Below are 16,242 nucleotides of genomic sequence, written 5' to 3' on the forward strand. Positions count from 1 at the left end.
CTTAGAAAAATTAATGATCATAAATAGTAGATAGGGTATGATTCCATTTTTGTCAAAAATATACACATATAAATAACCCACACATATGTGTACAATAGTCTGGAAAGAGGTACACCAGCTTTAACAGTGTTTATCCTAGGAAAAACAAACTGGAGAAATTAAGGGAGCAGAGAAAGAGCCTTTATTTTTTTTCTATGAATTCCCATATTGTTGAAATATTTATTTCATAATTTTTAAATAAAAATAAAATATTTTCCACATAATGAGATAATCAAATTGGTGCCTTAGTAAAATTTACTGTTACTGAAAAAAAAAGGAAAACAAAGGCAAAGAGCTTATATCCATTTTTTTAAATCAAATATCAGACAATACAGGGCAGAAAGGGAAGTAAAACATTACAAAAGCATGTTAAAAACTATGTGGTTAGAGAGAACATAATTTTTAAAAAAACATGTAAGTTAAAATTTTTTTAAAAGCAGAAGTTTAGGTTTTAAGAGCAACCAACAACAAAAAGAACATACAAGGAACATTTACCAAAACTAACCATAAATAGGATCACAAATATAAATGATAACAAATCATATAAAGTATGTTCTCTGAACACAGGGGTATTAAACTACAAGTAAATGACAAAAAAAGGTTATTAGAAAGTAAATGCCCAACTGTTTGGAAAAGTAAGCAATATAACTTCTAGACAACCAATGTATCAAAGAATAAAGGAAGAAGGAAATTAGAAACTATTCTAAAATTAAAAGTGTGTGTGTGTGTGCATACACATATATGCACAGGAGATTTTGAACAATAAAAAAATAGAATCTTGGTATGGGACAAAATAGAAGATTAATTTTAGTAATCAAATTCATACTATCTTTTCCATCTCTTATTGTTTTCTATCATATACTTATATTTTTCTACATCTAAGAGAAAATACATGTTTTTCTCAAGCACACAAAGAACATTTACCAAAACTGACATTAGGTCACAAAGAAAACACCAAATTCCCCAAGAGAAATACACGAATTATGTTATGTGAGAGACATGCCTTGCTCTTGGACAACTTATTATGAAGGTGTCAATTCCCTGCAAATTAATCTAGGGATTCAAATATATTCTCATTCAAAATTCTAGTTGGACCTTTTGAGGAGCTCTATAATCTTAATTGGAAATGTACATGAAAAATATAAAGATCCTTGAATATCTAAGTCAACTTTGAAAAATAAAGAGGAACTTGCCTTTTAGGAATTAAGACATATCTCAAAACACAGTCATAGGAATAGTATGGTACTGCCACAAAAATAAACAGACCAACAAAAAAGAATAAAGAGACCAGAACAAAACATATATGGGAATTTGGTGTATTATTAAAGTTTTTTTTAATTTTTAGAGAGAGAGGAAGGTAGGAAGAAAGAGAGAGAGAGAAATAATCAATATGCGGTTGCCTCTCCTGTGCCTCCCACTGGGGATGTGGCCAGCAACCCAGGCATGTGGCCTGACTGGGAATCCAACTGGCAACCCTTTGGTTTGCAGGCCCTCACTCAATCCACTGAGCTACACAAGCCAGGGTGGGAATTTGGTGTACTATAAAGTGGCCCTACAAAAAGATAAGCTGTCTAGTAGAATCAGTAAAAAAAAATCAAAGACCTAAAAAAAGGTAAAACTATATGTGCTACATACAGGGTCACAATGTAAATAGTATCCCTTATTATTTGAGGGGAAAAAAGATTAAACGTCATTGATCTGTAATATATAATAATCTTGGAAAATAAAAAATATATAGCAAATCCACCCTGGCTGGTGTAAGCTCAGAGGATTGAGCGTGGGCCTGTGAACCAAAGGATCACGGTTTGATTCCCAGTCAGGGCACACGCCTGTAGAAAATAGAAAATAGGCAAAATAAGCATTTCAGAAATAGAGATATTTTAAAAATGCCACAAAGTTGCTCATATTCATTAGTAATCAAAGAAAAGCAGTTAAAAGGGTAAAAAATAATCCGAATATTAGCAGGGGTATGGGGATATAAGAACCTGTATACACTACTCCTAGAAATGGAGACTTAGAGCACCAAACCTAGAGGTAATATATATTTAAGTACATGTCCTCTACTCCATTCCAGGGTATTTCAAAGAAATCCCCAAACCAAGTCCCCAAGGGACACTGTAAGAGGATATTAACTGCACCACATAAACATAACAAGGACACGTTCTATGCCATTCACACAGACTATAGTATGAACAGTGCCTCCTTGACTTTCCCAACATGGCAGCTCTATAACAGTGCAGTGAACCAAAGAGACAAAAATGCTCATCCACATGGCATTTACACTTTAATGTTCTATCTGCCTGATAAACATTTATTGATTGAATACAAGAACAAAGGAAAAAGCAAAACTCACCACCAAAAGTTAGGCTTCATTACCTCCCAAGTGCCTATCTGGAAAATTTAGAAAACATATTTTATGAGTATCTGAAGCACCACTGCTTCAGAAATCCTCATTTGGGTCCTATTGATAGAATACAGACACACACTAATAATGCTAAACATGTTTAATTCACTAGTACATATCTTTATACATATGTGTGCCATAGTCTTTTCAAAAAGTTTAAACATTCAAAAATGTTCAATAAGTATGAACATTTTTCTCAAATGGAAAACACCCATCTATCCCCAGAGAGAGATTCCCAGAGCATGAAAGAAAATGTACACACTGATAAATCAATATTGCCAAGCAGAGGGAAAGACAGCAGCACAAGTATACCTCTACTGGAGACCAAAAGCCCCATGCTTACTCTCTTTATATGGATTTTTCCCCAAGCCATTTTTAAAATATGGGAAGCAAAGATATTGCAAAATGATCTCACAATATGCCTGCTCCTCTCCCTATACCCACCCCCTGAAATAAGGCAGCAAGCAATTACTGAAAATCACTGTTCTGTATTTCACATCCCTATAGGCTACTGTTCCCACTTTCAGTCCCAGTGCAATCCTAAACACAACTCCAGATAGTCTAGTAAAAATCTGTCTATACACAGCATGTACAGTACTTTCTGACTCTACAATAGTTGCCTTCTTCACTTTTTTCAGATATCGTGGAAATCACTGACTGAACAGCATCAAAGAGTAGTAATAAATACAGACGAAACAGTGATATGCAAGTGGAAAAGACCGAACTAGATTTAGGTATTACTCCTATTACTTGGCCTTCTACTGGCCACTTATCCAGAACTAGATTTAGATATTATTGGTAGGCCAAAAAGTTCATTTAGTTTTTCTGTATGATGGCTCTAGCAGTGCTTAGTTGTCTTTAACTTCATTCGAAACAATTTTGTTAGATTGTATTGTGATAGCTGTCATACTAGTATGCATTAAAAAAAAACCAAAATTGGCCCTGACTGGTGTGGCTCACAGGATGAAGCACCAACCTGTGAACCAAAGAATCACCAGTTTGATTCCCAGTCAGGGCATATGCCTGGAATGCAGGCCAGGTCCCCAGTAGAAGGTGTGTGAGAGGCAACCACACACTGACATTCCTCTCCCTCTCTTTCTCCTTCCCTTCCCCTATCTCTAAAAATAAATAAATAAATTTTTTTAAAAAACACCAAAATTGGTGAATTTTTGTGTAACCCTTTTAAGGATGGAAGAAAATAAACATTTTTGGTGAATTATGCTTTATTATTTCAAGAAAGGTAAAAATGCAACTGAGACACACACACAAAAAAAGATTTGTGCAATGCATGGCAAAGGTGCTGTAACTGACTGAATGTGCCAAAAGTGGTTTGCAAAGTTTCTTAGTACTACTGCCATTTTGGCCAAAAAATTATTATCTGTGGCATTGTCTATGCATTAGAAGAAGTTTAGCAGCACCCCTGGCCTCTACCCACTAGAAGCCAATAGTAGGAGACAGCTGACATACTCAAAATACCCAAATCAATAAACTTGTTCGTAAAAATGAAAACCATGTCTTTTATGGAAAAAACTAAAGAGACATTTTGACCAACCCAATACCTATTTGGTCTTCTACTGGCCATTTAATCTCTTCAGAAACTCAATTTCCTCAACTGTAAAATGAGAATACCACCACCTGCCTTATAAGGTTGTTGCAAGGATTAAATGAGACAGCATTAATCACCTGTCATAAGATGCTAAACAAACCTTAGTTTACTCCTCTCTTTCTTACTAAGTTACTACCAAGTGGGCAGACAGGCAAAATGCTACAAATAAAGTGAAGGTTGTCCATATGAAAATAATTTAAAATGAGGCATACTTTCCATTTATTCATTAAAAAATATTTATTGAGCAATGTCTGGCAGGCACTATTGTAGGCACTCAGGATGCAGCTCTGAACATGACAATTTCTATCTTTAAAGAACATCAAAGAGTTCCACTCAAAATATTCAGTAAGTAAAGGGTTAGAACTCTTACCTGCTCAGCATCGATATCACTCATTTAGTCTCAACCTTGAACTGATTTATCTTCTTAATAATAGCTCATATGTGTACCACTGTGCATACTCACAGTCCTAAAGGTAGGAACTATGTTTTATTTACCTTCTACTCTCAAAGTCCAATCATCATGATTTTCACAAAATAGACTGGCTCCTTAATACACTTCATTCATTTAACAGATATTTACTAAGCATCTTCCTCGTGTCACATGCTGCACCAAACCCTGGGAATACAGCAGTTGGGTGAAAATAAGGGATAGTGCCTATTCTCATGGATCGTATAGCCTACTCTAATAGAAATCTATGGGAGAAAAACTTTAACCAAAAACATATACATGTACCCTACCTCCAGATAAAACTACAATAATAATCTAAAAATGAAAAAAACCTAAATACTAAAATACTAACAGTTCAAAAGCATCTTAAATTATAACCTTACAGCATATATCCAAAGCATAATACAAATTACAGCCTAATAACTTTAACATGAATGTCTTCTCTATTGTTTGATACAATATTTAACTCTGTAAAACTCTTTAGCTTATATTTATTTAAATAAATTTAACACATTTTATGTATGTTTTTTCCCGACTCTACAGTGAATAAAGCAGGGGTGTCAAACTCATTTTCACCAGGGTCACATCAGCCTCGAGATTGCCTTCAAAGGGCCAAATGTAACTTTAGGACTATATAAATGTAACCACTCCGTAATAGTTAAGTGAGATCTCAGCATTGCCACTGGGTAGAAACAAGGTGCCAGGCCAGATAAAACAAGGTGGACGGCTGGATCTGGCCAGCAGACCTTGTGGTTGCTACCTGTGGAATAAATGCTTTTTACTCAGTGACTCATTTTTCATGAAAATCCTCCCCCAGCAAATAGGCATAACAGAAATAAAACATTCCTAGTACAGAGGACTTCCGCCAAGAGGGAGGCATAGGTGGAGATACCATGCTTTCTCCCACAACCAAGTTGAGAGACAACAAAATATTAGCAACAGAAAACATAGCCAGAACACAGAAAATTAAACTTTTCGGAAGTCTGATAAAAACAAATTCTTCAGCCTGACCGGTAAGAGGGGCGAAGCCAGCAGCTGGCAGAGGGGGGTTGCACAGGAAAACTCGGTCAGACAGACTCAGGCGTGCCAATCCCAGGCATGGGGTTGCAACGGGTAGACCCAGTGAGCAACTCAGTGAGCGACCCAGTGAGCGACCAGCGTACCCAGCGAGGGTGCAGGGCAGCGGGTTGACTGTGGTCCCACATTCGTGCCCAGATAGACCAACGAGAGAGTGGGCGGTGAGACCACGGGACCAAGCAGACCCCAGTGGCGAGAGGCAGCAGAAGGGGCCACCATTTCCTCGCTCTGACCCCGCCCCCACATACTGCGTCACAACTCAGCGACCTCAGCGGCCCTGCCCTGGTAAACAAGTAAGGCTCCACTCCTCATAATTAACGGCACGAACAGACCAAAAATGGCTCAAGAAGATCTCAAAGCCCCAGAGCCCATAAATCTAAGTGACGAAGAAATAGCAAAACTTTCAGATGCACAGTTCAAAACACTAGTGATCAGGATGCTCACAGAACTGGTTGATTATAGTCACAAATTAGAGAAACATACGAAGGCTAAACTAATTAAAATGAAGGGAACTGCACAGGAAACCAATAGTGATGAAGAAGAAACTGGGACTCAAATCAAGGGAGTGAACCAGAAGAAAGAAAATAATGGGCAAACAGGAAAATATGAAGAAACAAGAATTCAAAACAATGAGAAGAGACTTAGGAACCTCCAGGACATCTTTAAATGCTCCAACATCTGAATTATGGGGGTACCAGAAGGGAGAAAGGAACAGCCACCAGTGGAAAACTTATTTGAACAAATAATAAAGGAGAATTTCCCCAGTCTGGCAAAGGGAATAGATTTCCAGGAAATCCAGGAAGCTCAGAGAGTCCCAAAGAAGTTGGACCCAAGAAGAAATACACTAAGGCACATCATAATTACATTAGCCAAAATTAAAATGAAGGAGAGAATCCTAGAAGCAGCAAGAGATAAGGGGACAGTCACCTGCAAAGGAGTTCCCATCAGACTGTCAGCAAATTTCTCAAAAGAGACCTTACAGGCAAGAAGGGGCTGGAAAGAAGTATTCCAAGTCATGAAATCCAAAGACCTACAACCAAGATTACTCTATCCAGCAAAACTTTCATTTAGAATGGAAGGGCAGATAAAGTGCTTCTCAGATAAGATCAAATTCAAGAAGTTCATCATCACCAAGCCCTTATTATATGAAATGTTAAAGGGACTCACCTAAGAAAAAGAAGATAAAAAAGATGACCAGTGAAAGGACAGCAAACTCACAGTTATTAAGAACCACACCTAAAACAAAAGCAAACTAAGAGGACAGCTAGATCAGGAGCAGAACCACAGAAATGAAGATCACATGGAGGGTTAGCAACAGGGGAGTGGGAGAAGGACAAGGGGGGGGGAGGTACAGAAAATAAGTAGCATAGATGGTAAGTAGAAAATAGATAGGGGAGGGCAAGAATAGTATGGGAAATATAGAATCTAAAGAACTTGAGACACATGGTCATAAACTAAAGGGGGGAATGGTGGGGGAGGGGTATGCAGGATGGAGGGGTATGAAGGGAGGAAATAGAACAACTGTAATGGCATAATTAATAAAATATATTTTAAAAAAACATTCCCAGTACAAAACCAAAAATCCACATAGCAAGAAATCAACTCAGCAATGGACATGAGTCAACTTCATTGACTTGTGTATGTCTGAAAAAAAATGCTACGTATACAAGTTGAAGAATACAGCATTTTTCTGAAGTAAATCCTTGAAGAGACAGATCACTCTCTCTATTCAGGTGCTGACACTGGTTGGGCTCCTGAGTTCTCAGAACAAGTTGTAATCCTCCCACCTGTCTAGCTGGTTTCCAGAGGTTACTGGTTTATCTATGATTATATATTTAGGAGACATGCAATCAAGGACCTATAAAGGAGGGTTAAAAAGACTGCCAGGGAATGATTTCGGAATTCACCTCTACAGGTGTTGTAAGTTTCATCCATGACTTAAAAAAAAAAAAAAAAACTGCAAGTTTGTATAGTATTTGGAGTACAGAAATAGCCAGTAACTGAATTTCTAAAGTTGCATTTTCACTTGGCTATCAAAGAGAATCCTATGAATTTCATAGTTGCTACAGTTCAAAACCGTGACAGGGGACACTGCTTACCACATTACTCAATACCACCTACATGGTACTCCATGTGAATCTGATATAAAGAAAAACTTGCTCTGCTCCAAGGAACCTGTATTTTTCCCTACTCATCTTAAACATTATTACATTCCTCTCTCAGGCTTTTTCTAGGTTTGAGCCTCAGCTTTGACCACTTTGCTTGTGTTATACTGGCAAATGTAGGAGTGCTGAAAAAGAGTAAGTATAGGGTGATAAAAGTACCAGGGAAGGGGGTGGGTGGAGGTGAAAGAGGGTGCAGGGAAGATGATGAAATAATTAATTTAAATTTAAAAAGAAAGAACAAAAAAAGTGTAAAGTGATATTAAAGTATCCAGAGATTTTTCTAAGTAAAATTCAAATGAAGCCAGCTTAACCATAAAGTTACTCAAAATATTTTCATCCTCTCAACTAACATGTGGACTCAGAGTCAACGATCATCTCAAAAAGCACAAAAAGCTAGTGACAAAGCCAAAAGCACAGCAAACAGACCTAACAGAAGGATGAAAGAGTTGAAATATCTTTCAAAGACTGTTTTCCAGCTCTGTGGATATAGTATCAGTTTGTTTGCTGAGTGACTCTGAGGTGGGGCAAATAAATGGTAATTACTGAAGGTCAGATTAACTGACATAAAAGAGGTCAAACTTTATGTATGCTAAATAAACAAAAAAGCCAAGCACTATGCAGAAGTAATTGCAACTAACTGCAAAACACAAGCCGACTTGACATCTAAAAAGTGTGGGCACAAGAAAATCATTCCGATAACCTACAGGATGTATTATATGTTGATTTCCCCATCCTACACATACTTGGGGAAAAGATAAAACCACAGGCATAGCTCATGGTCCTATGGCTTTTTAGAGCAAATGAAATGTCTCTAGGTACAGTGGATGAAATAATCTAAAAAGAGTCAGAAGGGAAAGAAGAGGGGAAAAATCAGCATCAGGTGTAAAATGAAGAACATAACACAAAAGTAGAGAAAGGGGAACCTCCTCAATTATATATCTCATAAAGAGGGATGCATCTCTTCTTACAAAAATAAAGTCTCCTAAAGAAACAGCACAAGCAACCCCATTTCCCATCAAATAAGTCTTTACAGACACCAGCAAATGTCTAAGACTCCAGACACAGAGGATGCTCTGAGCACTGCTCCAGAAAGGGTAAACCAGGAGTGCTAAATTCTTGTGCCATAAAACTAACCTGGAAGAGCTCACCAGACTCAAATCGATCCACTTCAGAAATATACGACCTGCTTCACAAATATGTAATCCATAAACTTAAAAAAAATCAGAATTATAACATCCTCTTCTAAATAGAGGACTAGTCACACACAACATAGGGTTATTAAATTTCTCAGAGAAAGCAATTAGATCATCCCATCATCTACTACAGCCAGAATACAAAGCTTAAAACTGAAAAACAAATATGTCAGAGTAAATCTTCATTAGCCTGTTATTTATGGTCTTTCAATACATTTTAAAAGGATCCTCGAAACAAAGTTTCATTAGCATCCTTCTAGAAAAAGCTTTAATATCTTTCATCCCCTTGAAACGAAGTTTCATTAGCACCCCTCTAGAAAGAGCTTTAATATCTTTCATTCTAGCAATTTAAGAGCTAGCAAATGTCCATTTATACATTAGATTATTGATTCTTTGCCTTTTAACATCTCCGTCACAGCTGCTTGACAAATTACCTCACCTCATTCCTCAGGGGGTAAGGACAGCACAAAACTCGTGAAGGCCCAAGTGGGACCACAAGCTGATCAGTGGCGGGCGCGCCAACGGCGGCAGACGAATGGCTCTAACAGACCAGAGGCACGCACAGCGCACTGCACAATTAAATGCTTGTCCTCTGAATATTTTATCCGCCCCTAAGTGGAGATGACGGGCCTTTCTTAAATTTACTTTCATTTTAAAATATATGTTAGCTTCAGAAAGTCAATAAGTTTGTACATGTTTGGAATAATTTCTACAGAAAGCCTAAATTTTAGAATAGTTTGCACAACTTTCAGATTTGGCTCTATTTCAACCTAAAAGATATGTAAGCCCCCAAATTGTCTACTCACATAATTTTTAAAATAATTCCCAGATTCTTAGCAAAATAAAAGTCAAATGCATTTTCAAAGACATAGTAAATACACTTCAAAGTAGTATGGTCAACTATGTCGCTGAGATACAGAGAAAAAGCACACATAAACCATAATCTTGTAGAATCCTGTAGAAAATAAAATATTGCTTTCCTCACATAATAACAAAATGGTGTGGATTAGAAGGCGCATTCTAAAATAATTGTAATCTCCAGCCAAATTACCCTTGGTAAATCAGCCCTTTCCAAACAAAACCAAAACTCTCTTTTCTGAATCCAACCAATCTCATGTAACACTTAACCTACAATTCCCCAAAAGTGACAAAACATAATTGCTAACTTAAAGTTTTACACTGCATTACAATTTCAATCACTTAAAATAAAAAAAATAAAAATAAAAAACCCTGTACCGATGGCCTTCTTGCAATGTCACTTTTGCGCCTGTGTGACAATGACTGCGTTACATAACACCAGGTAGCCCTGGAGGAAACCGCCCAATTCGGAATGACCCCCGGCAGCACGGCGCGCGCTCGCGCGGCCCCGCGGGCGCCCGGACAGCCGGCCGAGGTCCCTAACCCAACCTGCGGCTCTCCGGCTGCCGCACCGCGTTTGATCTCTCCCGCCCGCCGAGGAGACGGCGTCAACTCCGTTTTAAAAGTTGGTGCCAGAGCGACTACAAACTTTTCTCGGCACCCCGGCCCGGCTGCCAGCCGGCGCTCTCCGCTCCCCGCCTCGCCCCCGAGAACCACCCCCGAACAGCCCGAGAGCCAGCAGGAGTCGGGAGCCGGCAGGAGCCGACACACTCGCGGGACGGATTTGACACCGCGGGAAACTTTCACTGCTCCGGCCTCCCGCCCCGGGACGCCGGCCCCGGGGAGCCCTCGCTGCCCCGGGCACTCTCCTCTACGGCAGGGCAAGGGCACGGGAAGCAGAGGGTTCTGGAGCCCCCGAGAGGACCCCCCACCCCCGGAGCCCTCTCCCCAGGGCTCCAGGGCTGTTCTTTACACAAAAGAGGCGGGCCAGCGGAGCTGTCGCGGCCCTATCTCGCCGGGTGCCATCCTCCACCGCACCCGCAGGAGCCGGGGTGCAGCCGCCCGAGAGGTGTCCACTGGACGCTTCCTGCCCCAGCCCGGCCAGACAAAGCCCCAGCGGCCGGGCCGACACTCGCAAGCCTCCGGACTCGGGCCGCCGCTCTCTTACCCGGGCCTCATCCAGAGCGACGCCGGCGCCACCACTTCCCCCGGCCTTGGCGGCGGGGCAGCTGGCAGCTCGGGTCTTGGAGGAGCGGGTCCGAGAGGAGATGAAATGGCTGCTGCCTCCGGTCGTCCCAGGCTCCGCTCCGGCCCCAGGCCCGGGCCCAGGCGACTTGGACCCGAGAAGGCGCAGAGAACTCTTCCGGGTGTTCACCATGGTCGAGCCAGGAGGCCGGGGTCTACCCCGCGCCCGCCGCGCCGCGCCCGGGAGAGCTGGGGAAGGCCGGCCCGCCGGCCGGGCAGTCAGGGCCAGTGGAGGCGGGCCGGGAGACGAGCCCACACGGACACCGCGGAGCGCTGACGAGGACAGGCGACAGTAGGACCGAGAACGGGAAGTCGGCGTGAGGAGGAAGTAAGGAGAGGCGGGAGCAACGCGCCAAGCCGACGACTCAGACCCTCCGCCGGCTTCGCCCTCCTCAGCGGGAGCCGAGCGGAGCCGCCATTTCTACCCCTTTCTCTCCCGTTCTCGCTCTTGAGCTCCGTGCGTCAGGGCTCCAGCGCCGCAGGGCCGACAGGACCGCTTCCGGCCGTGGCCGCTACGGGGCGCTGCGAGGCCAGCCAGCCTTTTCCTTGGCGGCTGCTCTCTCCTCTCCCCCCGCCCTTCCAATAGGCCCCGCCCAGCAGCACGACGTCAGGCTCGGCGGCTGGGGGAAGGGGCGCTCTGGACTCTTTCAACTCTATGGTTTCCAGGTCGCGCCAGCACTGTAGGAAGGGGGATGGGGAACACCCGAAAGGCGAACGGGATGAGCTCTCACACTCTGGCAGGCCAGAGCACCCCAGCATCCCCACCATCACCCCAGGAGGCTCGGACAGAGCAAGGAGCAGGAACCGGGCTTGGAGGCGGACCTCGTCAACAACAGGAGGAGGTCGCGGTGACCTGACTTGGAATCTCAGAGATACCGAAGGCATGACACTGAACTTGAGTAACACTTTTCAGGGCTGTAAAAAGGAAAGTGACAAGTGTGATAAAATAGATCTGTGCGGTATCTGGCACACACTACGCTGAAAAAAGAACAAATGCTAAAACGCTGCGTCTTTAAACAAAGCAAGGCAGGGTCTTTTTCTATAACCCTAGCCAGATGTGAGACGGAGTCACAAAGACTGAATTCTTCTACTGTGAGCCTTCTTTATCACTGCCGCCCCCGCCCGCGCAAGAATTAAGAATACAAAAACAGAACGCAATAATTTTAAATGTGATTTAACTTTCAAAGGAAAAGGTTAACACACCCGATTTATATGAAAAGCTCTGCTATGAAGTATGAATTATGTTCATGTCAAACATTTTCTGTACATTAGCCATTGAAAGCCTACTATTTATTGAGCAGAAGCTCTTCCTGTTTGCAACGTTTCAGAAAAATTGAAGGCTCGTGAAGAGTCCTGAAAAGATAGGCAAGCTGCATCAGAGTTAGCGCATTCCAGCCATCCAAGCTCCCAATGACCCTGAGGATGGACATAGTTTTTCCGTTTGGGGTACAGTGAGGAATCTAGGAAAGCTGACAAATCCCTCGTACACAAATTTGCATACCACACCTTCTCCAAGACACCACACTTAAAATCGTCCTCTCATGGATGTGGAGACCTCATAATGGCAGTGGACCAGGGACCTTCTGCATCACTTAGCTATGACCGTTGAACAGAATAGACAGTTTCATTTCCAGCGGGCGGGGGGGGGGGGGTGGCTTTAAGTATGATAGAAATATCCTGAAGGCTCCTCGAGGCGTGCTGCAGCCTGTACCACCCACCCTAGCGCTCTGCCGCACTGGGTCCCTGTCAGTGTCAGGCCCAGTCTCCTCCCTGCTGCCAGTGTAGCCCCTGCTCAGTACCAGCACCAGTTGGCCACCCAGTCCTACACTGGGTGGTCCCTGGGCTCAACAATTTACACTGAGCCCTACCAAGAACCGCCAGTATTCCTTCTTGTAGTTCATGAGCAAGAGGGAGAAGAGGTCATGGCTGCCTTTTCCTGGCACTGAATTCTTCCTAACAGGTATGATGAGCTTTTCCCTTATCCTCCCTCAAAACTCGTTAGCTGAGAACATGCTCTATGAAGGGCCCACTGAAGCAGAAGGTTTTTCTCTGGGGACCTGTCACAGTGTTGGCTGTACTGTTGTAATCTCCAAAGTCTGGCCTATTTTTTAATTCTTTAGTTTTATAACAGAAGTTGTATCAGAAAGAGTTCAGAAACCCGTCTTCTGCAGTTACCAAGGAAGAGAGATCATCCTGAAGCAACTCTTTGAAAAATATTTTCTCTGACTTTATTTCTACAAATGCTTTATTTTTAAAAAGGGAAAATACCTGAAGAGGTGCACGGCGTGCAGATTAGCATAAAAGGTTTTGGGTGCTTCCCTCCTTTGTTTTGCTTCTGCATTTGCTTTTGTCCTAAGTTGAGAAAGCCAGGTTATGGGTTCGGTTACTATAACCTATACCATTTATTAACAACAAATATTTACTCTAAACCCAAGGGGTGTTAAGTACTATACTGGGTCAGGAAATAAAGAGATTTTTTAAAGATTTTTATTTATTTATCTTTACAGGGGAAGGGAAGGAGAGAGGGAGAGAAATATCAATGTGTGGTTGCCTCTCATGCATCCCCCACCAGGAACTGGCCTGCAACCCAGGCATGTGCCCTGAGTGGGAATCAAACTGCGATTCTTTGGTTCACAGGCCCGCGCTCAATCCACTGAGCTAGACCAGCCAGGGCTAGGAGATTTTTTAAAAAATAAACAACAACATAGTTCTGGCCCTCAAAAAGCTCACAGATGAGGGAATGAAGGAGACACCCAAAGAACCAGTAAGCTGCAACATGATGTTTTAAGAAAGAACGAGCCCTAGCTGTGTGGCTCAGTTGGTTGGAGCATTGTTGACATCATCCTGATGTGTCAAGGTTGCAAATTTGATCCCCAGTCAGGGCACATACAGCAGTCAAGCAGTGAGTGCGTGGGTAGGCAGAACAACAAACTGATGTTTCTCCCTTCCTCTCTCTAAAGTCAATCAATTCAAATATTTTTTTAAAAGAAAAAAAGAATAAATGAGCAGGGGTGTTAGGGAAAGCCTCTGAGAGGTAATGACTCCTGAGATGCATCTTGAACCACAAAAGTGGAGAGAGAAAGCATTGTGGACATGAAAAAGGAAGGCCTAAAAGAGATATGGAAGCATTGCTTGTTTTCCCCAGTGTGACCTGCCTTCCTTTCTCCTATCTTTCCATAATCTTTCTTAAATTATGTCCTTAATTTCAAATGCTTAAAAGAAACTGCAACTTGTCCTGGTCAGGTATCTCAGGTGGTTGGAACATTGTCCTGATATGTTGAGGTTGTGGGTTCAATCCCTGGTCAGTGCACATACAAGAAGTAACCAACGAATGTGTGAACAAGTAGAACAACAAACATGTTGCACTTGCTCTCTCTCTCCCTCCCCCAGCTCTCCAAAATCAATAAATAATTTTTTTTAATTACAAAAAAAAAAGCCCTGGCTGCTGTAGCTCAGTGGATTGAGTGCCAGCCTGTGGGTCAAAGACTGCTGGTTCAATTCCAAGTCAGGGCACATGCCTGGTTTGCAGGCCAGGTCCCCATCTGGGGACATGAGAGAGGCAGCCAATCACTGCTTCTCTTGCACATCATGTTTCTCTCCCTCCTTTCCCCTCTCTCTAAAAATAAATAAATAGAATCTTTTTTTTATTTTTAAAGATTTTATGTATTTATTTTTAGAGAGAGGGGAAGGGAGGAAGAAAGAGAGGGAGAGAAACATCAATGTGTGGTTGCCTCTCACTTGGCCCCTACTGGGGACCTGGCCCACAACCCAGGCATGTGCCCTGACTGGGAATCAAACCAGCAACCCTTTGGTTCACAGCACACACTCAATCCACTGAGCTACAGCAGCCAAGGCTAATTTTTTTTTTTTTAAAGAAGCTACGACCTGCTATTCTGCAGAGTATTTGAGATCTTGCTTCCCCACAATTGTCAGTTCAGCTCAAATCAACTCATAATAATTCTCTACAGATTTGGCCATGTCTTACATCAATAGAATGACTTCATAGGTACACAATACTACAGAGTCTATTTTAAAACACACAATTATTAGAGCTAATAAATAAATTCAGCAAAGATGCCAGATACAAAAATAAACAGTGGTATTTCTATATTCTAATGATGAAAAATCTAAAAAGGAAATTAAGAAAGCAATTTCTATTAAACTGCATCCAAAAGAATAAAATCCTTAGGATCAGGAGGTACAGGACTTGGGCACTGATGACTTAAAAGACAGGGTTGAAAGAAATGAAAGAAGACCTAAGTAAATGGAAAGACACCCATGTTCATGGATGGAAAAACCTAACGTTGTTAAGATGTTGGTATTCCTCAAAATGACCTATGGATTCAACGCAATTCCTATCAAAATCCCAATGGCCTTCTTTTACAGAAATGGAAGCGCCGATCCAAATTGCAAGGTACCTGGGATTTTTAATGAGGGAGTTAGACCTCAGTCCTTGAGTTCAGTTAAGAATTCAGAACCAAGAACTCTGGCATAAGAAATTTATTGAGAAGTCAATGTGGTAGAAAAAATGAGCCAGCTGTGCTGTGTGGACTCAGGAAATGAGTTACAAGACAAAAAAAAAAAAAAAAGCAGGGGTGGGGAGGAGGCTTGGAGCTCAGGAAAAAGAAAGAGAAGATAATGTACCTGAGAAAAGAAGAGAGGGAAAAGGGCTGCCTTTGTGAGAGAAAGGGGGAAGAGGAACCACTGAGCCCTTTGTCTTAAGGAAATTTATCTGTTTTCCGAAGGAGAGGATTTCAATACAATATTCATCAGCTTCTCCTGAGGACTTAACACTTAAGAGAGTGGCCATTCAAGGGTTTGCATGGGATTCATAGGAAACTACTCTCTGTCCCCACCCCTTTCCTCCTCTAAGAGGTTTAAATCACACGACTAGCAATATGAAAGGTCAGAGGGTGTAAAGTGTATGAGCAGCAACATGAAAGTTTAGGAGGTCTACACCACGTGACTAGCAGCGTGCCAGGGGATGAAAGCTCACCCTGGGGGTAAGGTCCTAGCCTGTAATTCTTGTTTTCCCAGTTTTTCTCATTGCTAGGCACCTGGGACTTTCCTCCCTGGTGACATTCCATATTTGTCCTCTCATTCCTGCTCTGCAGCAATTTCTTAGATTGAATCTAAGTGCCTAGTCTATCAGAACAACCAAAACAATCTTGAAAAAGAAAAAGAAAGTTGGAGGGCTCATACTTCCT

At 42.0% G+C, this 16,242-nt stretch overlaps 1 protein-coding gene across 4 annotated transcripts in view; it reads right to left on the reverse strand.

Annotated features, from left to right (window-relative positions):
* ATAD2B (ATPase family AAA domain containing 2B) overlaps positions 1 to 11,598 on the reverse strand; it is a 137,828-nt gene extending 126,230 nt beyond the window's left edge. For all 4 annotated transcript variants that reach the window (XM_037143416.2, XM_037143415.2, XM_037143414.2 and 1 more), the window contains exon 1: positions 10,959 to 11,598. In XM_037143416.2, the coding sequence (XP_036999311.2) occupies positions 10,959 to 11,168 (210 nt within the window). In that variant the 5' untranslated portion in view covers positions 11,169 to 11,598. The remainder of the gene's footprint in view (positions 1 to 10,958) is intronic.
* Positions 11,599 to 16,242: the final 4,644 nt, after the last annotated feature.

The sequence above is a fragment of the Artibeus jamaicensis genome, unplaced genomic scaffold (genome assembly GCF_021234435.1).
Source record: "Artibeus jamaicensis isolate MK-2021 breed Jamaican fruit bat unplaced genomic scaffold, CSHL_Jam_final contig_465, whole genome shotgun sequence".
NCBI classification, from domain to species: Eukaryota; Metazoa; Chordata; class Mammalia; order Chiroptera; family Phyllostomidae; genus Artibeus; species Artibeus jamaicensis.